Consider the following 23,884-nt stretch of genomic DNA (forward strand, 5'->3'; position numbering starts at 1 on the left):
CATAATTGAATGAAGAACCAAAAGTACAAAAATTTTTTGGTGCAAGTATGCTGGTTATTGTACCCTAGGTTATCAGTTGTTTAAGTAAATGTAAAAAATAAATAAATGTAGACCTGTAAAATCTTTGTCCTCAATGCAACCCTTGTGTCTACAAATAATACACCAGAGACAAAAATTGTGACTAGCAAGAGAAAGCAACAAGTGGCAAATGGGTTGACTCAATTAATAGTTTATGTTGTTTTTTCAACCATTATCAAATGCAATTTCAAATCAGTTGACAAATCTCCCAAAACACAGTACTCCATTCGAAGTGGAAAAAGGAAACAGTAAAAGGATAATGTGGAGCTGCATAGGAATAAACATTAAGGTGTTTATTTTATTTTTAAATTGTTTCTAAAAAGTTAATCCTGGGTGTATGGTTGATCAGCATTGAGTACAGTGAGCTGGATGTGACTGGTCAACAGGCACATGGAGTGCCTGACTCTATATCCACTGTCAGTCCTTTGCTGAGAAGGAACGCTTCCTGCTTTGGTTCCCGACCTAAGAAGTTTTTGAGCATTTCAGCAGCGTCCTCAGAGCCACCAGGCTTCAGAATACAGTTTCTGTAGTCCAGACCAACCTGTAAGAATAAGGATAATTTGAGAAACATTTTAAGGAGACTATTTGGATTTCCTGTGGTCAAAATATAGGTTGATTTACCTGTATTTTGATGGCCAATGTCTTGATTCCATTAGAGTTAAATAGTGAAACTAATTAATACAGAGTTGTGGTATTGAGTACAATACATTACTTTATGATTACAAAAGGGCCAGGAAGACTATAGTTTTTTAACAGTATAACTAAGGCAAATTAAATTAAACATTCTACTGTAGAAGCAGAATAAGGGCATTAAATAGTTAAATAACATGGGGACAGTTAAGCAGATGGGCTTGAAAATGCAGACGTTGTTTTTGTCATGTTGGACATATTGGCCTGGTTCTCTACTTTTTTGTGTCTTAAGCAACCAGGAAAAAGACCAGTTTGGAGATGGTGCATGTTCAGGCGAGGTCAGTCTCCATCTCAAAACATGTATTTTTCCGGGTAGTCTAAGACATGAAAAGCCAGAAAACAGGGCCACCAAACTGTTACGGTCAAACTTGTACCAAATTGCCCTAATTTTAATTTAATTGTGTGTTGGAAAGTGATTTGCGTAGTAACAATTCTGAAAAAGATTTAAAAATTCAATATCCACTGCATCCACAAATCTTTTACACAGGAACTTTCTTTAAATCATATCTGAATATGCTCTGCATTTCTTTCTTGACACAAGCAATGCATGTGTTCTAGAGTAAAAATATCTGCCTAGCTATCAGTCAAGCTTGAGTCAATACAAACAACAACCCAAAACAACACTGAGTTAAGGCACACTGAAAAGCATGAGACACAGACTAAACCTTGTCCTCTGCCTGAATAGGTAAATAGTAGGGGTGTAACAATATATCGTGGAACAATATATTGCAACACAAAAAATGTACAATATGTATCATAGAGTTATGGCAATATTTTTACAATATGACGTCCGTTTGATGCTATTGGTTGAGCTACCTTGGGTGAGGCTGGGCAATATGCCGATATATATTGTTTGTAATATAATATGAAATGATAGACGTTTATATCGTCAAATCCCACTTGTTACAGCAATATTTACAAATCGAAGCGCAATGAAAGGGAGTGATTGACGGGTTAAATTAACCAAGTAAAATATGCATTAGGGGTGGGCGATATGGCCAAAATCTCCTATCACGGTATGAGTAATTTTATATCACGGTTACGGTATAAATCTTAGATCTATAGGTCTTAAGTTATGTATGTGAGAAAGACGCGTAAGTGACAGAGAGACGGAGGGAGAGCAGGGAAAGGAAATGCAGCTGAAAGAATTTGCTGCATGTTTAACCTAAATAGTGTTAAAAAAAAACGTTTACGAAACGCAATATGTGGCGCCCGGTGTTGATTCTGTGGCGCCCGGTGTTGATTCTGTGGCGCCCGGTGTTGATTCTGTGGCGCATCGCCACAAATTAGTCTGTGTGGGAAACACTGAAAAGTATACCGCGGTTGAAACGGTATAGCCAAATCTCTCCCGGTAGACACATTTCTACCGTTGCACGGTATATACCGTCATACCGCCCAGCCCTAATATGCATAGAAGTTAAGAATCTAAAGATTAAGTTTAATTGTTTATGTAACGTTGGATGGACCGGCAGGCCTGGACTGGTAATCTGGCATACCGGGCATTGGGCCGACGCACTTGGGGGCGATATGATATGTATATATTTTTTATAAACTTCCAATTGGCCAACGACCGGCCCATAAAGCAGGGACAGCAGCCCATTAATTCATTTTCCATACTGACACTGGGTTGGCCAAATCACATCTCTTAACAGGCTCCACCCCTCCCCCTCAGTTTCTTGTGTCAGATGCAGTGGCTCAGTCTGACCAATTGTGGTGGGCCGGTCTGAGCAAAAATGCCAGGGCCACGGTCACTATCAGCTCACAGCAGGCACATACTGTGCAGTAATTAGAGAAATTAAAACAGGTCGCACCACAATAATAATTTGTAGTTTGCACAAATGCTCCTAAGGAATTGGAAGGACGTGAAGTCGGCAAACAACTTTGCATGTCGTTTATTCAAGAAGGCAATACTTTTTTTTAAACAGAAAACATAGCTAGCTATCTACAGCATAGCCCATAACTCACTGAGCCCTTAAAGGTGCAGTGTCCACTTAAACTTGTCCAGTGAATTATGTACAAGTCGGCCGCTACACTCCCAAATATGTTTTGAGGTCGCACAAATAACATTTTGGGAGTAGATTTGACCAAAATTGTCAACATTTTTACCCTTGAAAAAGAGAAAAATCAACCATGAGTTGAGTACCACATTTTTCGGAAAATAATCCACACCCCACCAGAATGGGAGCTTCGTGTTTGTAAATCGGAGTACAGGCCGCACTGGAATATAGGCCGCACTTGAAACGGGAACAACGATACCATAGCGCAAACTAGCGTTGAGCAGAATAATGCTCACAACTGTTTATTTCCCCAGAGGCACTTTTCCATTGGACAACTTGGATAGCCATCAAACTACACAACGTTCCCAATCAGGATGAACACTCAAATTATCTAAATTACAGACTATAGCATTACACATATCAAAACAGAATGAACACAACAATAGTACTCCAAACAATGCTTATCTAACTAAGGTAATGCCCTTAACTTAGTAGCTTTTCCGCTTGCCGCAGAGCATTCTGGGTACCAAGAGCATTGTCGCTACAATACCAAGCAATGCACGAGTATAAGTGATCTTACAGCATTGTGTAACACATTTCGGTTGTGGTTAGTATGTCCAGAAATAAAGCCAAGTCACTCATTTAGTGGCAAAATCCATTGTTATGTCTACAAAATTATTTTAGATATAGTATACGTTTAGCTAGCTTGCAAATCCTGAGGATACAGTAGCCTACTGTAGCAGACCTTTCTATGTTCAACGGACAAGGGTGTTTTATCCCTCGGGAGTTGCCGTAGGCATGATACAGATATAAGCATTACGTGAAGTCAGTGAGGGCTGTTCAAACGGCGATGTCAAGAAGAGAAGTGGGAAAATACAAGTTGTGAAAAGAGACCGCGTCCGTGTCTTATTGTCCACAACACCATATACAATTATATCTAAAACGAACCTACAAAGAGCTTGGTTACACTACCGAAGTTGAATTAGCCAATGTCGTTAGCGTTGCTAGCGTTAGCTTGCCAGCTGTATACAACATTTCACTGGGTCTTCCATTTGCAAGTCACTGTATTTCCAAACCCTGATTTGTTTTTGATTTTGAATTATTTCTACAGTGTCAGTTACACTTTCAAGTAATAAGCTCAAGTAATAATAAAATAATAAAACTGGGCTATAAGACGCTTCGAAATATAAGCCGCAGCTTTAAAAATACAGTACTTTTATTTGTTGAGTATATCATTAAAAATTTAATTTGAAACTGGCCTCTCCATGTGGTCATTTCATTTTATTCAGTGAATTTGCAGAAAATATGCCAAATCGAGATATGTATTGTTATCGGGATGTGAAAGGATCTATCAGGATATTAGATATTGGTCATATCGCACAGCTCTAACCTTAGGGTTCATGATGCCCTCCTGCTTGAAGCGAGCGTAGAACATATCCATGGAGAAGACCTCACTCCATAGGTAGCCATAGTACTGGGCATCATACCCACCAGCCAGATGGCCAAATGTAGCAGGCATGTTGGTCCCTGTAGAACGCAGTGGGTAAAGATTGGGTTGGTAAGACAACAATTGATCACTACTTTTCCTCTTGGCAATATCAGTGCTTTTGCCAAGCTAGACCACAAGAATGTGTGTGTGTACATGCACACATGCGAGTCCCTCTGACCTGAAGAGGCGGGCACTCCTAGGATCTCCTGACACAGTCTGGCATACTCCTCAGCTGGGTCCAAACCATTCTTGGTGTGCAGTGCCTGGTCCACCTTGGCCAGTACAATCTGCCGCAGGTTGAACAGGCCTAGGAGGTTAACAAATTATTGAATTAATCCTTTAATGTGTAAAAGTTAATAGTTAAAGTACTTAAATGTAACAACACCTAGCAACTGATAAAAGTATGATTAATGGCCATCAGGGTTTCCCACAGAAAATGTGTTAGTCAAGGTGGTAGGGTGAGATTTACTGATGGATGGACGAACGGGGGGAACGTTCTCTAGAGAAAGTTCTCTAAAACGAAGTTCTCTAGAGAAGTGAGACTGCCGTTGGAATGAAAGGGAGAAAACTGGCGTAGTCAAGGCGGCAGGCGTGTTGCTAAGGCGGCCGCCTTTGCTGCAAAGAAGCTGCGGGAAACCCTGGCCATATTCTCACCCCAAAAGGGACTTCTGTCTCTGCCCAGGCAGATTTCTGTAAACCCACTACAGTATAATCAAGTCAGCAGTGCTCTTTGCTGTCAGATTATTGAGACTTGCTGGTTCCCCCTGCATTATTGAAAAAATGATTAGTGCTGTCAGTTTAACGGGTTATTAACGGCGTTGACGCAAACCCATTTTAACTGCGTCAATTTTTTTATTGCGCGATTAACGTTCTTTTTGGCCTAGCAAACTTTGCTGTTTTTTTTCACATGCTGTTGCAACAACTACTGACGTTAGAAAAACTACAACAGCACACCAGATCTAGCTAGAACGGAAACAAAACAACAGGCACGCCGCACACACTTGTTTGGGCTTGTGAGCTGGCTAAAGAGTAAAAAGGTAACGTTACGTTTTGAGTGGATGGCGAGCGCAAGACGCCGATATGGATGCCAATAAGATTCTAAATGGAAATGTTGCTTTTAAAATGTTGCCAAATGGTTCCATAGACAAGACCTAAGTGATCTGTGTGTTTTGTCGTTGTGAACTGAGCTATCATCGCAGCACGTCACGTCTGAAATACCACTTCATGGCCAAGCACACAGCTGATGCAAATTCTCCGCCCTCTCGTCAAAGCCAGGCGATTGCAATGTTGTTTTCAATAAAAGAAAAACATTTGCAAACAATTCCGAACCACTTCTCCATGTTGATAAGAGCATTAAAATGAGAAAAAATTACTGGACAAAGAGAAATCAAGGGACATTTAGAATAGATACAATTGTGCGATTAATCTCGATTAAATATTTTTATTGTTTGACAGCACTAAAAATTATACGAACGCTATCCTCAGTTCTTTTATGACTTACAAAAACAGTAAGGTAGGAGGAGTTGACAGGATCTAACTGGTCAAGCGTTCAAGATCGGCCTGGTAATTCAATTGTATCTTTCAGCCCCTGTAATTATTTCAATGCAAAACATACAGTATGTTTTATATTACGCATGCCGAGTTAAAAGATCAGTTTAAAGTTGCAGTAGGTAACATTATAAAATTAATGCAAATATTAGACATGGCACCCCGAATTATTGTCTAAACTTCCCCATGCTTTCCTCCGCTGAGTTTGATTGACAGTGGATTCACAAAATAAGCCAAGGAGAAAGACTGCGGTGATTGGCCGAAACAGCACTGCTGGAACATAAATGTCAGGAAAGTAGCGGGCAGCTTCCAAACTATAAATTGACATTTCCGTTTCCGATTTTCTGAGCTGTGTGTTGTTAAACAACTTTCAGTGGACCTTATACACAACTACGTCATTATGGACTGCATTTATATGGACTGCATTTAGTTGTATATACTTCACAGGTAGATTTTTTGGGGAAAAAAAATACCTACTGTACTTTTAATGGGAGGCAAGAAAATCTATATGCTTAAGGCCAGTCATGTCAGTTTTATTGTATAGAGCACATTTAAAAACAGCCAATGCCGACCAATGTGCTTTACAAAATCATTGAATATGGCAGAACAACAATAAATAAAAACAACAGACAAACAACACAATTACAGTGAGCACGAGTGACCCTAAACTAACTCGAAAGCCAAAGAATATTTTTTTTTTAAGACAAGACTTAAATGTCTCGGTCGTGGGGGATGACCTGATAAAAATTGGCAGTTTATTCCACAGAGTAGGGGCTACAGCTGAAAAGGCACGATCACCTTTTGTTTTCATCCGAGTCTGTGGAATGGCTAAAAGGGACTGGTCATACTAAAATTGTGGACCGCAATCTGTGTCAATAGGGAAGGAATATCATCAAATGTAATATTAAAGTCAACATAAATTTAAAAAAGCTTAAAAATGTTTTTGACTAAGAGCCGTTTCCCCATATGTAGCACAACCTCTTTGTCTCTAGCAGCGTATTCTATCAAATGAGGTGTTGCCCAAAACATCTCACCACAAGTCACTATTGGCAAATTTCTATGACAACACAGAAGTACAATTACCATGGTTTCCCACACATAGACTAATTTGTGGCGGTGCGCCACAGAATCAACACCGGCTGCCACATATTGCGTTTCGTAATTTTTTTTTTTTATCGCTATTTAGGTTTAAACAAGCAGCGTATTCGTTCAGCTGCATTTCCTTTCCCCTGCTCTCCCTCCGTCTCTCTGTCACTCATGCGTCTTTCTCACATATGCACACAGTCACAACGTCAGCACACGTTAGCAACAATGCATACATATGCCGTTCTAGTAAGACCGACAGCTATATCAGCGAGCCTTCAGCATTAGTGCTGTAGCTAAAAGTCGAGGAAAGTTGAGGCTACTTTTCGCTAGGTACCTTACTCACATTTAGTCATTTAGCAGACGCTCTTATCCAGAGCGACTTACAGTACTCAAAGTTTCCCCTTCGTTCTTTTGGTGAGAAGTCTCAAGAGCTAGCTACTTACCTGGCGTCAAGTCCAGAGCCGACCAGTTAAATAGTTGTTTAGCACTAGCGTTGCTACATGTATAATGCAGAAATGATATGTTAGTTGTTGTTAATTTTGTGAAGGTGTGAATCATTTTGGATTAATATTTAATGTAACAAATTATTAACGAAGGAATTATTACGACCCCCCCCCCCCCCGGTCTGACAACCCCCACCCCCCTCCCTGCCACAATTAGATTTCTAATCTGTGGGAAACACTGATTACAGTTATTTTGCTGCTGCTCAACAACAAAAACGGAGATTGCTAAAGTAGCAGATAGTCAGCAGATTTGTCGGTAGTCGTTACATGAGAATTTGTCACCAGGGGAGGTGAAAACTCGCCTAATCTAGCAAAAGAATCTCTTAATTGGCAACACAGATCCAATGAGTCGTGTGAATTTGCATTTCTCTCATCCAATCGAAATACAACAAATCGCATAAATTAAACCCTAACTCTACCGATGCACAAAAAGGTGTTTTTTGATTGGAAGTTAGAAGTACATTAAACCAACATCTATGACAGGTGTGGTAGCTGTGTACTGGAATAAACCTTGTTTGTGGATCGGAATTTTTTTTTACAGGCACTTTCCAATAAATATTCAAATCACTTAACTAGTTTATGAATCCTTATAATAGGTTGTTACCTAGACATGTCATTTTGAAGTAAGAGGACTCGTTATGATTCACCCACCAGTGTTGGCTAGCCGGGACTTAATGAGTTTGTCCAGCAGGTCATCGGGAATGGGCTTGCCAGTCTTGTAGTGTTTGGACATGCGTTGTAGCGGTTCCTTTTCCCACACCCAGTTCTCCAGCATCTGAGAAGGTGCCTCCACAAAGTCACGCTCTACATGGGTCCCACTGAACATGGCATAGTCCGTCTGAGGAGGATGAGAGGCAAGAAAATTAGGACACTGTTACAGATCTTTTTACCAAACATCTATTGCCTCAACTCAGCAGCAGATAGGTCATTGCAAACTTAAAAGTGCAGATTTTTTTTTAAATGTGTTACAAATGTATGTCTGAACAAATTCATAATATAAAACACATGTTACTGTAAATGTGACTACCAGAGTTTATAGAATTCAAATTATCTTTCAACAAAATTTTTGAACTAGGGAGCAAACAAAGATATGGTGCACATGTTAAAAAGGGGTCATTGACTGCAAAACCGAGTTTACCTTGTCATAGTTGAATAGAAAAAATTCGGTGGGTAAAATGGACATACAGTGAACCTCAAAGTCCATTGAAACCTCTTTCCTATGCAAATGTCACAATTGGCCTTATTCGATCAGCGTCACAATAGCCTGCCGCGGCCATTTTGTTGTCATAGAAAGCCCCCACCCCCCACGTAGCTAGCCCTTTCCTGCCGGACCATGCCCATGGTTCCCGCCTTAATATCTTTTCCGTCCAATCACCGATTTTTTTCTGAAAACTGCCAGATACTCATGACAACTTAAGCTCAAAGTACATATCATTGGTTAAGGGGTTACTGAGAGGGGAAAATAAATGTATCGTCAGCAACGGCAGCCATTGTTTTCCGAGGCGGAGCTAGAGCGGAGACCATGGGAGATTGCCTACATTTACATTTACAATTATGCATTTGGCAGACGCTTTTATCCAAAGCCACTTCCAAGATAGAGCTTTACAAAAGAGCATAGGTCACTGATCATAATAACGAGGTAGTCCCAAACATTGCAAGCAGCCAAAACATGAAGCATACATTGTGAAAAAACTAAACAAGTGTCAAAAGGGAAGACCCATAAGAGCATGCAGTTATACAAGTTACTAATTAAAACAACAAGAACCACAAACAAGTGCAGGACTGTACCTGTAGAAGAACAATCAATGGTAAAATATTTCACAGCGAGTACAAGACTTAACTTCGTTATAACTAACCTACAAGAGCAACAAGTCACTCAATAAGAGTCATTGTGATCCTGGAGGAAACTAACAACAGGTCCAGCCAAGCATTCCTAAGTGCCGTTGTACTCCCGGAACCTACAGTGTTAGATTTACAGCTTCGAATTGAAATCGGAGACGATATTATGAGTAAAGACAAGTTTCTTAATATGTGGTGTCAATATTGTCAATTAAAAGTCTAAACCTTTTACTTACGAATAATTTGTTAGTGGGAGTGACGCAAGTTTTTTCAGGAAAGAATTACGTCTCTGGCTTGGCCGTTCGTGACAGGCAGCTATGACGGTAGTAGCACTGTTTAGCCTCGATTTGAGTAGATTAAAAAAAAACTTGGAAAAACAACATTAACTAGCTAGATTATATACACTGTGAGCTAAATGTACATGCCTTGTTTGGCCAATTCGGTCGATTGTGGAAGAAACTCGAATGTTTTTTAATTATCGAGAGGAGAATCCAGCCATAGTGCTAGCTTCTTTTGGGGGAGGATAATTCCGGTTCCCCTATGTCTCCACTAGTCACTAGAATGGTCATAACTTTTAATCAAAATAGGATATTTCTAATCTGTCTTCTGTTCTACATTTCCCACAGATTTGTGGATATTCCACCTACTCAAAGTATTTCTCCATCTTGTAATTAAAGTGGTTAAAAATTAAGTTGTCTGATGAGGTATGGTGGATGGAGAAGTTTTTGTAAAAAAAATGGCTGCCTGAAATCACCTTGATAAAATATGATTTGCCTTAAGTAATCATACATTTATTCACATCATAAAAATCCCCTAGTTCTGGTCAGAACAGACTGCTGTGAGGAGTAGGCTGGAAATTCAGTCTGTTAATTCTGAGCAACCATAGTTCTCTCCTACTCAGCTCCTCGGTAGCTTTCCCTTCGTTTTTTCTGACAGTAGGGATAGCAAAATAGTGAACTCCTTTGCTTTTGCTGCTGTTGTTGGTACAGCCGTGTATGACACAGTTCACCATTTGAGCGTCTCGATAATTTTTTGCTAACGTTAGCTAAATATAGTTTTTTTTTTGTTGCTGTCAGCCTCGGTTTGTCAGTTAGAGCTAGCACCCTCTGCTGTTGCTTTCTATGACAACAAAATGGCCACGGCAGGCTGATCGAATAAGGCCAATTTGAAACTGCTGCTGTAAAACGGTTGGTTAAAAAAAAATCCACCTTTGTGACGTCACAAAGGTGGATTTTTTTTAAACCGATTTTTTTTTTACCAACCGCACCACTTTTTTTTGGCTATGGTCTGTACCTTTGTCTCGCCCAGAAATTTGCTGCGCCCTGCTCTGTGTACTTCCACGGGAAATACAAAGAAGAAAGTTTGGAAGTTGCTTCAAGGATATTGAAAATGGACTACAGTCGTAAATGCAGTGTTCCAGGCTGTACAGGGAATGCTGACACTTTTCATCGTCTTCCCAAGGAACCAAACACTTGACGGGCATGGCTGATGTTTGTCTATGAGAATATCCCTGTGAAGTTCGACACTCAATTATTAATTTCCTCTAACTATTTGACCAAAGACAGTTTTGAAAACCTTGGACATTAAACCAGGATTTGTTCAGCCACTGTTGCTGAAAAGAGGTGCTGTTCCAACCGTATGCTCATCACAACCGCAAGGTTTAAGTATGATTTTGTCACTAATTACCAATGGGTAGAATGTGTAATGATTTGGTTTATTGGCAATGGGGTTAACGTTATTTCATTTTCCTGACTGTGTTTCATTCGAATAAATAACCTGTGTTGTCATGTAAATCTACAATTCACGATGCATGTTTGGCTAAGTTGCTGTCTTTGCTCTGCAGCTTCGCTCGTTGTAAACCGACCAATCAGCGTGCAGCTCATCTATATATTCATGAGCATACTATAAAAGGGAGAAAACCTCATTTTATTCCAGGGCTATTTCAGTGGGTTAAATTAGGGCGCATAAAGCAGCACCCGGGCCATTTTCAGCCCAAGCCCAATGTTACATACCCTGGCCGGGTTTCACAGATTCGTAAGAAGCTCTTAACACTAAGAGCTTCTTAGGAGCGTTCTAGAGCGTTCTAAGAATGCTCTTGTGTGTACCATGCCCAATTCAACACTTACATTTTTACACATTTCATAACCTGCAACATATGGGTCTGTTACAGGGTAGTTGAACATCGCATTAAAGCCATTGTTTTCCCCAACACGGTTCACAACCAGAGGCAGAGCATTTTAGCCTCATATTTTTCGTTTTATAAAACCTCTTCATAAACTCCTTGTAGTCCAAGGCCTCCTGGTCTGGTCCATCAATGGCCACATACTGATTTAGATTATTTCCAGGTCATAAGTTCATAGTACATTGCTGTAATGATAAAATGATTTGGCTTCCTGCATTCTTTTATTCTGTGAAATGGTAGCATCCTTTGACAAAATAAGACCAACCCCAACATGCCTATATGAATATTTTAAAGGGGTGATTGACTGATAGGGGCCGGGTTTCCCAGATTCTTAACGCTAAGAGCTTCTTAAGAGATCATGCATTTGTGGAACGAGCAACACAGCTAACCGTGTGGGTAGTGACCCCAAAAAACTGTAATAAGGAAAAAAACATATTGGCCATTTTTACACAGTCAGGGACCTCAGTAGCGTGTGGCAGATCCATACGCAGCCACAACAGTTTGGCACCTCCTCCTCATGCTAGTCACACCGCTGTGGGATGGCATCCCATTCCTCAACCAGGATTTGTCGCAAGTCAGCCAACATGTTTGTGTTGGTCATTAAGGCACGTAGAGCATGCCCAAGCTGATCCCACTTGAAGCTCAAAACGAGAGTGAATACCAACAGAAGAATATTGCAGGGGATTTTGGCACATTTGTTTGGGCCGCTACCCACACAGTTAGCTGTGTTGCTCATTCCATGAATGCACAATCCTTACAAGTTGTACCTCGTTGTAAAGGTGACTAATCAGGCTTTCCAACGATATAAAATACAATACAAATTGGTATTATTGAAGGGGAGGAAGTATCGACCGAAATAACGTTTCCGAACTTTTTTTTGTTTAGTTTTCTTCCCAGCATTGCAGGCACTAACAGGCAAAAGCAGTGGCGCCCCATAAATGTTTCATAGGAATGACGTAAAAGAGAAGCAGAAAAGTGCAACACCCTCCCACTACCTATATCTTTAATTCATTCTCCTGAAGGCCGAAATATGCTTCTGCGTTACGGATGGGCGGGCGCACGGATACGCACGGATACGGACGGATAGACTGCGTTTATGGTTCTCCGTAGGCTGTGGGTGCTGAAAACAATTCACCGCCAGAAGAGTAGGTGGCGCAACGTTTTTTTGTTTAGACGTCGTTGAGTGTTTATTTACCTAGGTTACCGAAAAGTCGGAGCAAATTTACAAATTAGCCGTTCCATCAATAAAATACGCACATTTTCAGCAACTACACTGCCCATTTCTCATCACATTTTAATTCAGATTCTGATTTACATGTACTGTTTAGCTGAAATATGAATGTAAAAACTTTACAAGCAATGGCGGTCAAAGGATTCTGTTTGTCCTGCTATCATGGCAACCCCGCCCCTACCCCTGACGCAAGCGGTACTTAATACTGACCAATCACAGCCAAGGGGGTCTCCGTAGCTCTCCGTAGATACAAAATTAAGGAGGTGCACGTCAAGCTGTCCGAGGCTCTACGAGGGCTGACGGAGAGCTTTTAGAGGGCATTCCACGGAGACGAGGGCATTCCCATGTGTCCGTTTTTCGAAAAACGCAGAAGCATGTATCGGCCTTGAGTCTCATCTGTGTTGTATGTCTGCAAACTACTATATTATGGGCCTACATGAAAGTTATAAAGTAATTGGACTTATGTAGGTAGGGTTTGACAAGGCTGCAACAACGAATCGATAAAATTTGCTAATTAAAAGAGTTGGCAACAAATGTCATTATTGATTCGGTGTTGTGCGACTATTACGCCACTCAATAAGTCGCAGAGATGTTATATACTGTATATATCAGACCTGCAAACTCCTCAGAGTCGAAAAGGTGACAGTGGGGGTGGGGCAATTTATATGCAAATGACACATTTCTGAGCATGACTTACAGGCCATATTGCAGGTTAATAACTGTTGATAAAGGGTTACATGAAGCAATCAAGATATTTATATCATTTAAAAAATATACACATGGTGTCTCTAAATGGTTTTAAGGACCAGTTATTGTCGTTTTTGGTGTTAGCATTAGCATATTAGCGCAATTTGGTGATGACGTCACGTTGGGGGGATGTGGAGGAGACTAGGCATAGATATCCAAAGACATAATAGATATCTATTGGAGACTATCCTCAGATTAGTACTAGAACTATGGCGAATGACTGCAACTCACCAGGGCGCTTCACCAACTCCACTCATTCTCCTCCGACCATCTAACTACATAAAATATGTACACAATTTCTACAGATTAAATGGACGTTAGCTAGCATCGCTAACAACATTGGCTAACTCAACTTCGGTAGGCAAGCTGGCCAGTGCAAGTAACAGTTGACGCTGTGTGCTTAAAGATTCAAATGCAAGTGCTAAGATTCCGATTGGCCATGAGGAAAAGTGCTAAGATTCCGATTGGTCCAGAGAAATGTCAATTATAAGAATTATCCAATAATGTTTCACAATCCTAAGCCTGCATGGCATGCAGAAGAAGGGCAGCCTACACCCCCCCCCCCCCCCCCCCCCACCATAAAAAACTGTCCGGTTCTACACAATTCACGTAGATGATCCAATTGACCAAGAAAACGGCGATTGTCGCCGAAAAGCGTCAAGTTTGCAGGTCTGATGTATACAAATTGTTTTAGTTGAGAAAAGAGCGGAGCAGAGCGAAGGTAGAGGAAAGACCATCGGAGAGACCCCTAACGTTGTTCTGAAACACTTGGCGGAGGTAAATCAGTACGACCCAAGTCATCCGAGGTGTGGGAGAATTTCACACTAAATAAATTGAAAAGGTGTGTTAATTATAAGATATGCAAAAGCGACATGGCATGACAATGAAGCACCACGGTGATGATTCAGCACCTAAAACTTAAACGTTGGAGTCCTAGATGAAGAGGAAGGGAGTTCAACAGCAGGGTAAGTAACTACAGAATCCTACTTTTGTTCCGTTTTGAAGTAGCTCTTCAGGTGCTGGTGTTTACTCGTTATCCAGCTTGACAAGCATGACAAGTTAGCGTTAGCTTGTTAACAACAGTACCTTTACACAACTAGTAACTAAAACAACAAGTATGTATGTAAGTATGTATTGAGTTGATTTAAATTGTGCTATTACACATACTCATACTATCTTTTTGATTCCAGAAAAAAACAAACATGAGAGGCTTTCTTGATGGGAAATGCATCATGTACACCACAGCAAGCCGTTGTCTAAACAGATAGTATCCTCAACATGCTCGTCTCTGACATGAGGCCTCTGTCGATGGTTGAAGATGAGTCTAGTTTGGTACTAGATGTTACAGTGCTGATTTGCACAAAAGTCCCGCATTTCTCTGACTAGCATGTCTACAATTTTAAGTAAACTCCATTAGCAGCAAATTTAGTTTGATATCAGTGCATAACACTACTTGCTTTGGAGATATCGATACATGCTAAATTACGTACCCGTAACCAAGTGGCGTCCCACCTCTTAGGGATATGTAGCCCTTACCCCTCAGTTTTGAGGGCCAAGGGCTAGGGGTAAATTCAGGGCTAGGGGTAAGGGGAAGGTGTAAGGGGGAGTTATTGGGATTCGGCCTAACCTTCAGTGACGTTTTATGGTTGAGTTTATAGATATAGGTTAGGACCTTTTTTCACTGGATTGCCCAATTTATCAGTTTTGATGCAACCTTTTCAACTATGTGAGGCTGCAACATCACTATCACCGCTTGTTGATTGGTAGGGCGCAAGTTACGCCCTGGTCTACTTGCACAGTACAGATGTTACGTTTCTTTTCTCTCTTGCGACGCGACCACTCACGGAGAAGCTGGATTCTAAGCTCTCGCGAGGCGTCGACGTTGAAAACCTGTTTAAGCTAGCTAAACCTAGCTTCTATGCTTGTGTATGTCCGGCCTTTATGGGAAGCGGTTAACGGACTGTTACCTCAGTCGAAGTTTCGAGAACTGTTCAGTGGAAACCGTGTTCCTGCCTAGCCGTAGTCCCGCTGTAGTCGTGACTGTGGCCGGCGTTTTAGTTGGCTTAGCCTAGAGCAGAAGATCTCCTACACGCTGAGAACCCTGGACCCGTGTGACCTAGCACCTGTGAGGACCGCGCTGGATTGTTTGTTCCAGCCTGCAAAATCCACCTGGCGAGGACAACGCTGGATGTTTTGAATAGCTTTGTTCCCCGGAGTTGGGGTTTTGCGCAACCTTCTTTCCGCACATGGAGCTGTTGTTTCGGGGCACCATTACAGAAGGGTAGCCTTCGGGGTTGGTGAGTACACGCTCTTGGGGCGTGTAACAGTAGCCGCCATCGTATAGCAGCTTGGGCTGCATCGACTATTCATATCAGGCCTGCACCGTCAGAGACCTTTATTAGCACTCGGTACCGAGTAGAGACATTTATTGGATAACATTGCTGGCTTCAGTAATGTTTAATATATGTTTTTGTTTATTGGGAGGCCCCTAACTAATTGTGTTTATGTGATAACCTACTGTTTGTGGTTAACAGCACTTATGGTTATTGTTCCTCTTGTATTTGATACTAGAAAAGTATTAATCTCTTTACTCATCTTGTGACTATTGCCCTTAGTCAATAGTTTTATGACCCACTGAATCATTAAATGGGTCATCATTTTCAATTTATCCTATTTTTTCGTCGTTCCTATTTAGTGTTATGCTTGCACCATCTTCTCTCATAGGTATTTTGGATTGAAGTAGCCTGTCATGCACTCTACACATTTTGTAGACATTATACATTCTTACACATTAGTTACACACTCATACTGGGGTTTATTCGCCAAGTCTACTTAGTTTAGAGTGTAAGTCAACGAACTTTGTTGTTACACACAATTCCTGCCTCGATAGTTAGATTGCTTATAACACTGTACTTATGTGATTACACTTATAAGAACACTAACGTAAAGAGCTAACGTAAAGAGCTACCTATAATTTTCATTAGCCTTGGAAAGTGAAAATACTTATTCCAATCACGTTACACCAAGTTGTCTTGTGTGTGCAGTTGGTTCCTGACCTGAGCGCACAGCTGGTGCATGACATGGCCAAACTCATGGAAGTAGGTCTCCACCTCGTCATGCTGCAGCAATGAGGTGGCGTCGGTTGTAGGCTTGCTGAAGTTGGCCACCATAGCTGCAACAGACATTTGCCGGGTACCATCGGGCAGCAGACAGCCAGGTTGCAGGCCAAAGCAGGCAGCATGGCCATACTTACCCTCTCTTTAAAGGAAACATAAAAATAATGCAAGGATGATTAGTTTATGACTTAAAAGCTTAAGAAGGCTAAATAGATAGCACTAAATCTGTTCATACAGTTTTATATTTAAACCTTTTTCATCAGCTAAGAAAGTGTCTTCATTTTACAACTGTGTACCTTTGGTCAAAACTTGAGGCTTAAATTCATACTAAGGTTAAAACCATCAACCACAAATATTTCCTTCACACGAATCATACTGCTAGAAATCAGTGGCGGCTGCTGGTCTTTCAAATAGGGAAGCTCATTTTCATTACATTTACATTTAGTCATTTGGCAGACGCTCTTATCCAGAGCGACTTACAGTAAGTACAGGGACATTCCCCCCGAGGCAAGTAGGGTGAAGTGCCTTGCCCAAGGACACAACGTCATATTCCCCGGCCAGGAATCGAACTGGAAACCTTCAGATTACTAGCCCGATGCCCTAACCGCTTAGCCACCTGACATCGTATACATGTTCAGTTCACTGGCTAGTTAACCCCTATGACAGTAACCTAGCCTACTGTATGAATGATTGAACAAACGAACTAAAGAAAAAACATTAAACCTGAAGGAAATGTGGGAATTAGGTTAAAATAAAACAAGGAATGTAATGTATAGTTGTATGATGAAAATTGGCAAGCAATTTCGCCAAGCAAATACCAAGAAATAGGTTGCCTCAGTTTGTCTTTCAACTACAGTTGCAAAATCGTTATGAGACTGAGCTTGAATAGCTTCGGCGAGTTTTATAGTACAAAATCACTGTCAATCAAAAGGAGATGCAGTCTTTCGACAGACCCTCCAATCATCACGCGGAAGCCCAGCGTCCAGGCCAGCCCACTCCTCCATTCACCCCCAGAGACGCTGAGCGTCCAGGGCGGGACATAATTGCAGCATTTATCCAATGACCGTATAATTTCGAAGCACTGAAAACAACTGTTCACAGCAGCCCCATTGAAGTCCACTGAAGCTGAGCTTCCTCAGGGAAATCCACTGTGGTGCTACGGGAATGTATGAGACTGAAATCAGTCAGTCGACCTGCTAATATATGTAGCTGATTCTGAAGGAACTCGTCTTTGATATGAACGTGTTCTAACGCAGTTAAAATGTTAACACAATAGTAAATATTTGACCATGATTTTTTTTAAATGTTAGGGGAAGCTGAGCTTCCCTTGCAGTCTTAGAGAAATCGCCACTGCAAGAAATGTTTAATTGCATTGCAAATGTTTTTATGTCCTTTCACTTTTAAGGCAGCCACACACATACAATTAATCATTTGATGATTTGCTTGTCTTACTGTAGACCATTTCACTTTCCTTCCAGAACAACCAATTTAAAGCACATGTACAATCTCTATTTCCTTATTGCTGCAGGGAGAGTCAACATTTCTACATTTAGTTATAGAAAAATAAGTCCATGAATCTGAGTGTGTGTGTGTCAGTCAGTTCTTTGGTCAACCAGCAACTTTATGAAGTTGACATTTGGCATGTGCATGGCACAAGCCTTCGGACCTTCAGACGGCAAATATTTAATGGGTTCTAGGCGGATGTGGCTAGGAGGTGGAGTGGGGCATCTTTTAACTGCAGGGTTGGTGGTTTGATGCACGGCTCCTCCTGTCCATGTGTTGTAATCAGTGAGACACTGAACCCCATGATGCTCCTAATGGGCAGGGCAGCACCTCTTGTGGCAGATCCGCTGCCTTTGGTATGTGTGTGTGGGAATGGGTGAATGAGAGGGAAAAATATGCCTTGAGTATCTTTAAGATAGAAAACGCGCCACAGAAGTGCAGTCAGTTTACAATTGTGACACGCTCGGGTGAAATGGGGCTGTTGTCGGCCAACATTTCAGTTTTTTATAGATTGTAAAGGTGCAGATTGTAAGCTTTCAAATGATGCGTCATATATTGAAATTTGAAAATAGTTGAAGATACGCGTATCTGAATGTTGGTAAACCTGGAATGCTCAAGCAGAGAAATCCCCCTTGAAAGATTCTAGACCTTTTCACTAGTGCTGTCAAACGATAAAAACATTTAATCGTGATTAATCGCATTAATGTCATAGTTAACTCGTAATTAATCGCAATTAATTGCAAATTTTTATCTATTCTAAATGTCCTTTGATTTCTTTTTATCATTTTTTTAAAATAATTTTAATGCTCTTATCAACGTGGATCGGATTGCTTGCAAATGTTTTTTTTTAAATTGAAAACAACATTGCAATCGCCTGGCTTTGACGAGGGGGCGGATAATTCGCATCAGCTGTGTGCTCGGCCATCAAGTGGTATTTCAGACTGGACCTGATACGATGATAGCTCAGTTCACAATGACAAAACATACAGATCACTGGTCTTGTCAATGGAACCATTTGGCAACTTTTTAAAAGTTTCGATTCAGAAACTTATTGGCATCCATTTTGGCGTCTCGCACTCGCCATTCACTCAAAACCTAACGTTAGCCTACTACTCTTTAGCCGGCTCACAAGTCCAAACAAGTGTGTGCGGCGTGCCTGTTGTTTTGTTTCCGGTCTACCAAGATCCGGTGTGGTGTTGTAGTTTTTCTAACGTCAGTAGTTGTTGCAACAGCATGTGAAAAAAACTAGAACGTTTGCTAGGCGCTAAAACCTTTGGACTTTTACGTAGCCTAATAGCTCCGGAAAAGCCTGGAGAAAAGAACGATAAGGATATTGTGGATGCTTTGCGAGGACATTATTCTCTGAAAGCTGCTTGTAATTGCCGAAAGATGTAGTTTTCATAAACGGAACCAACAAGAGGGAGAATCAGTGACGCAGTACATAGCAGTCATTAAAAAGTTGTCAGAACACTGCGAGTTTGGAGCACACTTGCATGACGCGCTCAGAGACAGGCTTGTATGTGGATTAAACACAGAGGTAATACAGAAAAGATTGCTGACCGAGGCCGCGCTCACTTTCAAGAGGGCAATGGAGATTGCCGTGTCTATGGAGACAGTGGCAAGAGAATCGCATCAGCTCAGTAGTGCAATGAAAGTGCATGCTATTTCAATTAATCATAAGGAAGTGGACTGTTACTACAAGTAGGGCTGCACGAGATAGCCTACGCATTACTCCTAAGCAGAAGGCGAGTTTTGTAGCCTACTCGGTGTGCCTGAACGATAGGAGGACAAGGCAGAGAAGACGGTTTAAACCAAACATAGAGCAGCGATTCTGGGTGAGACCTGGCTGAACAGCTAGCTGGTGGGACAATTTTAAAACACCAAATAGTATTGCCAAAGGAGTATGTAAATGAGGCACCGTGGCGGGAGAGAGGGGCAGGAGTGGGGTAACCATGACAACGATTGTCATGTACCCGTGTTAGTGTGGACGGCAAACATTTGGAAAACGATATGAAAACGCTAGTGTGGACGGAGATCGTTTGTTTTTTATTGATTTATATTTTGAGTTTTATTCACATCCATTCTGCAGGTACAATGCAGAATGACAATGAAATTCGATTAGGTTAAAATCAACAAATAATCGTGATAATTAATCGTGATCTCAATATTGATCAAAATAATCGATATGATCATTTTGGCCATAATCGTGCAGCCCTAACTACAAGGATAAAAAATGACACAATTGTGGAAGGACAGGTCACATATCCAAAGTGTGTAGAAACAAAGAGACTGTAAATAAGGAGAAAACTGTGAAACCAAAATTAAAAAAGAACAGGATGCGCTACATGGATGCAAAAGAAATGTCAAACAGTGATGGTAACTAGTGCTGTCAGTTTAACGCGTTATTAACGGCGTTAACGCAAACCCAAATTAACAGCGTCAATTTTTTTATCCCGCGATTAACGCTCTTTTTGGCCTAGCAAACTTTGTAGTTTTTTTCACATGCTGTTGCAACAATTACCGACGTTAGAAAGACTACAACACCACACCGGATCTAGCTAGACCGGAAATAAAACAACAGGCACGCCACACACGCACTTGTTTGGCTTGCGAGCCGGCTAAAGAGTAGTAGCAGAGCCCGTTTATGGATATTAGACATTCTCTGGTAGTAGGCTAACGTTTTGAGTGGATGGCGAGCGCGAGACGCCGAAATGGATGCCAATAAGATTCTGAATGGAAAGTTTACTTTTAAAAAGTTGCCAAATGGTTCCATTGACAAGACCAAAGTGATATGTGTGTTTTGTCGTTGTAAACTGAGTTATCATCGTAGCACGTCCAGTCTGAAATACCACTTGATGGCCAAGCACACAGCTGATGCGATTCATGCGAATTCTCCGCCCCCTCGTCAAAGCCAGGCGGTTGCAATGTTGTTTTCAATAAAAAAATATTTGCACGAAGCAATCCGAACCACTTTTCCATGTTGATAAGAGCTTTAAAATTGAAAAAAGAATGTGACAAAAAGAAATCAAGGGACATTTAGAATAGATAAAAATGTGTGATTAATTGATTAATCGCGAGTTAACTATGACATTAATGCGATTAATCGCGATTAAATATTTTAATCGTTTGACAGCACTAATGGTAACACAACGGATTCAGAGTTAACAGTGTATATGATTAGCCTGGGTGCCAGCCGAAGATGCCCCGCCCACCCAAAAAAATTGTCGGGAAGTTTGGTCTGGAGTTGATCGGTCGGGGAAAAACTATACCCGAACAAGAGCTGTTTGTACCAATCAAATTGTCAGGGAGGGCTTTATACGATGATGGACAGATGATCAATAGTAAGGTAATCAACCACGTCACCAAATAGCGCTTGGGTTGAATTTGTTTTCAACAAACAACATACCTCGTTGCTCTGATTGGTTGCAGGTGTATCCAATTAAGCGAAGAAGCATTTTTTTTTTTTTTTTTTCATACTCACAGCCCAACGGAGTGGTATCAGACTCATATGAGTAGAATAATGACATTATTATTCATCTGAGTAGAATAATGAGTATGACAACGTCAGGCTAGTATATAATGGCACAGAATGGAAATCTGTCACATATGTGCGTTAAACCAAAAATTGAAGGGAAGATAATTGAAATGGAGTTAGACACAGGCGCTGCAGTTTTTCTTATTTCAAAAGAACTGTATGACATGCAATTTTGCCACTTACCATTGCGTCATACTAATGTCATACTGAAGACATACACAGACGAGATGATTTCTCCAGAAGGCGTCATCACAGTCGCAGTAAAGATGAATAGGCAGAGGGCTAAGCTACTGCTATACGTGGTTAAAGGGGCCTTGCCTCCACTTTTTAGTGGGGAATGGCTGCGTAAGATACGGATTGACTGGCGAGAAATAAAATATGATTTGCCAGGAAACTAGGGTTGGTAATGAATAATCGATGAACAATTAATTGTCATACAAAATCCAAGCCTAATGAATAATCGTTGTATTCCCGCGCATTATGAGAACAATATCTCCCGGTAATTTGCGCGAGCGGCGACTTCCTAAAGCAGACGAGCAAAGATGAAGCGGGCTAGGAGAAGTGCAGTGTGGGACAATTTCTCAAAAAAGATGATAAAGTCCACTGCAGTTTCTGTGACGCTGTATTTATTTACCATAGTACAACGTCTCCTCTAATGTATTATTTAACATGTACATCCGAACGTACATTCAAGTGAAGCCAGCACCAGCCGAGGTCTTTAGCAGCAAACCATTCAGGCTACACTAGCTCGGAGGACGTGGGATGACAAGCGAGCAAACAAAATTACCAAACACATAGTAGGGATGGGTAATATGGCCTAAAATCCATATTGCAATATACATTGCAGCCTCTTCGATAACGATATATATCACGATATTAGGGCTGTGAAATGATTAAACATTTTTATCAAATTAATCACAGGTTTCTGTGGATTAATCATGATTAATTACATATCACAGATTTTCCGAATTTTTGTCATTGGGTGCGTCTTTGATTTTGTGGTACCTTGATGCTCGAGTCACCCGTTGCCACTCGCAAAACTTTGGTGAACCCTTCGTCCTCAACAATATCAATCTGTCTACAGCTTTTTGCAATACATTTGGCAACTGTGCTAGTCACCTTGTCACAGGCAGACTTAGTGAGGGCCCTACGCTGTTCAGTGAGGGTGGTTTGGCGCATTCTACTTGAACTCTCCTCGCCGACCAACGAATGTTTCGCGTTGAGGTTACTTTAGGCTGGTATAGCTTCGGTGAAACTTTAACATTGTCATTTAGCATTCAGTCATTTAGCAGACGCTCTTATCCAGAGCGATAACGTCTTCCCGCAGAGTGTGCATATCACTTTGGTTTTATTGGATGTTGCATCTCAGTTTTTTTTGGAACACGAACTTCTCATCCAGAAGTTGCAGATTGGGTGGAATTGTGGGTATATTACGTTAATGCGTAATAATAAATCCTGTAATTTAATAATAACGCGTTAATGCGTTATTTTTCACAGCCCTACACGATATAGCAATTATAATAGAACCATTTCAGAACAGGTAACATAGACCTTCTTTCCTTTAGTGCAAACCATTCTAAAAGGCACTACACTTAGTTTAAGTCCTTGGTTCTTAAATGCCACCCAAGATGCAAAGAACATAAAAAAACATGTAGGCATGGCATTTCAAATAAATAAAATTCTTCCAAGTGTAGTGCACAGATACTTCAAATGAAAACAAAGTGCTAAATGAAAGCACAATAAAAAAATAAATAATCCTTTTCGCGAATCTCGCATACAATTTTGGCATCTCTGTTTCTGTAAAGTATTTGCGGCTTGGCACCCTGTATCTTGGATCAATAGCTCTGATCATGGCTTTAATGCCACGTCTCTCAACCGTTTGAAAAGGGACCATGTCCTTACACAAAAACAATTATGGCCCTGGTAATTTCAATCCATCGCAGGCTCTTCCTACTGTAACGAGTACCTTTTGAAAATGACTATTGGGTGGAGGTCTGGATCTGTTCCTGTTTTTTCTGTCTTGCGTTCTTCAAACTAGACATTTTTTGTTTTGATGTGGTAGAACAGATTAGTCGCGTTACCTCTCTTAGCCGCAACTGTTGCCCCACACACCCATACAGAGTAGTTTGCTGCTGCTTGTCGGACAGCTTAAATCCAAATCAAGTCCAAATAATGGATGTTGCACCGGTCTTTTTTAACAGCTCCTTCGTTTTAATTTCAGCCATGGCTACTCAAGATGACGAATACGATGATGCGTTGCAGCCGGTTGCGGCTTGTGGCTTTAAATTTTGCGGGTAGATTGCGTCCTCAATATGCATTATCGTGATAGTGCAATATAAT

At 41.0% G+C, this 23,884-nt stretch overlaps 1 protein-coding gene across 1 annotated transcript in view; it reads right to left on the minus strand.

Moving 5' to 3' along the window:
- Positions 1-213: 213 nt before the first annotated feature.
- The window catches only part of thop1 (thimet oligopeptidase 1), a 73,427-nt gene continuing 49,756 nt past the window's right edge, over positions 214-23,884 (minus strand). Inside the window, exons 7-11 of the mRNA XM_047050005.1 lie at positions 16,447-16,648; positions 8,043-8,229; positions 4,433-4,561; positions 4,156-4,292; positions 214-619 (exon numbers count right to left, since the gene is read on the minus strand). Coding sequence (XP_046905961.1) covers positions 458-619; positions 4,156-4,292; positions 4,433-4,561; positions 8,043-8,229; positions 16,447-16,648 — 817 coding nt within the window. The 3' untranslated portion in view covers positions 214-457. The remainder of the gene's footprint in view (positions 620-4,155; positions 4,293-4,432; positions 4,562-8,042; positions 8,230-16,446; positions 16,649-23,884) is intronic.

This window comes from Hypomesus transpacificus, chromosome 26 (assembly GCF_021917145.1).
Source record: "Hypomesus transpacificus isolate Combined female chromosome 26, fHypTra1, whole genome shotgun sequence".
Taxonomy (NCBI): domain Eukaryota; kingdom Metazoa; phylum Chordata; class Actinopteri; order Osmeriformes; family Osmeridae; genus Hypomesus; species Hypomesus transpacificus.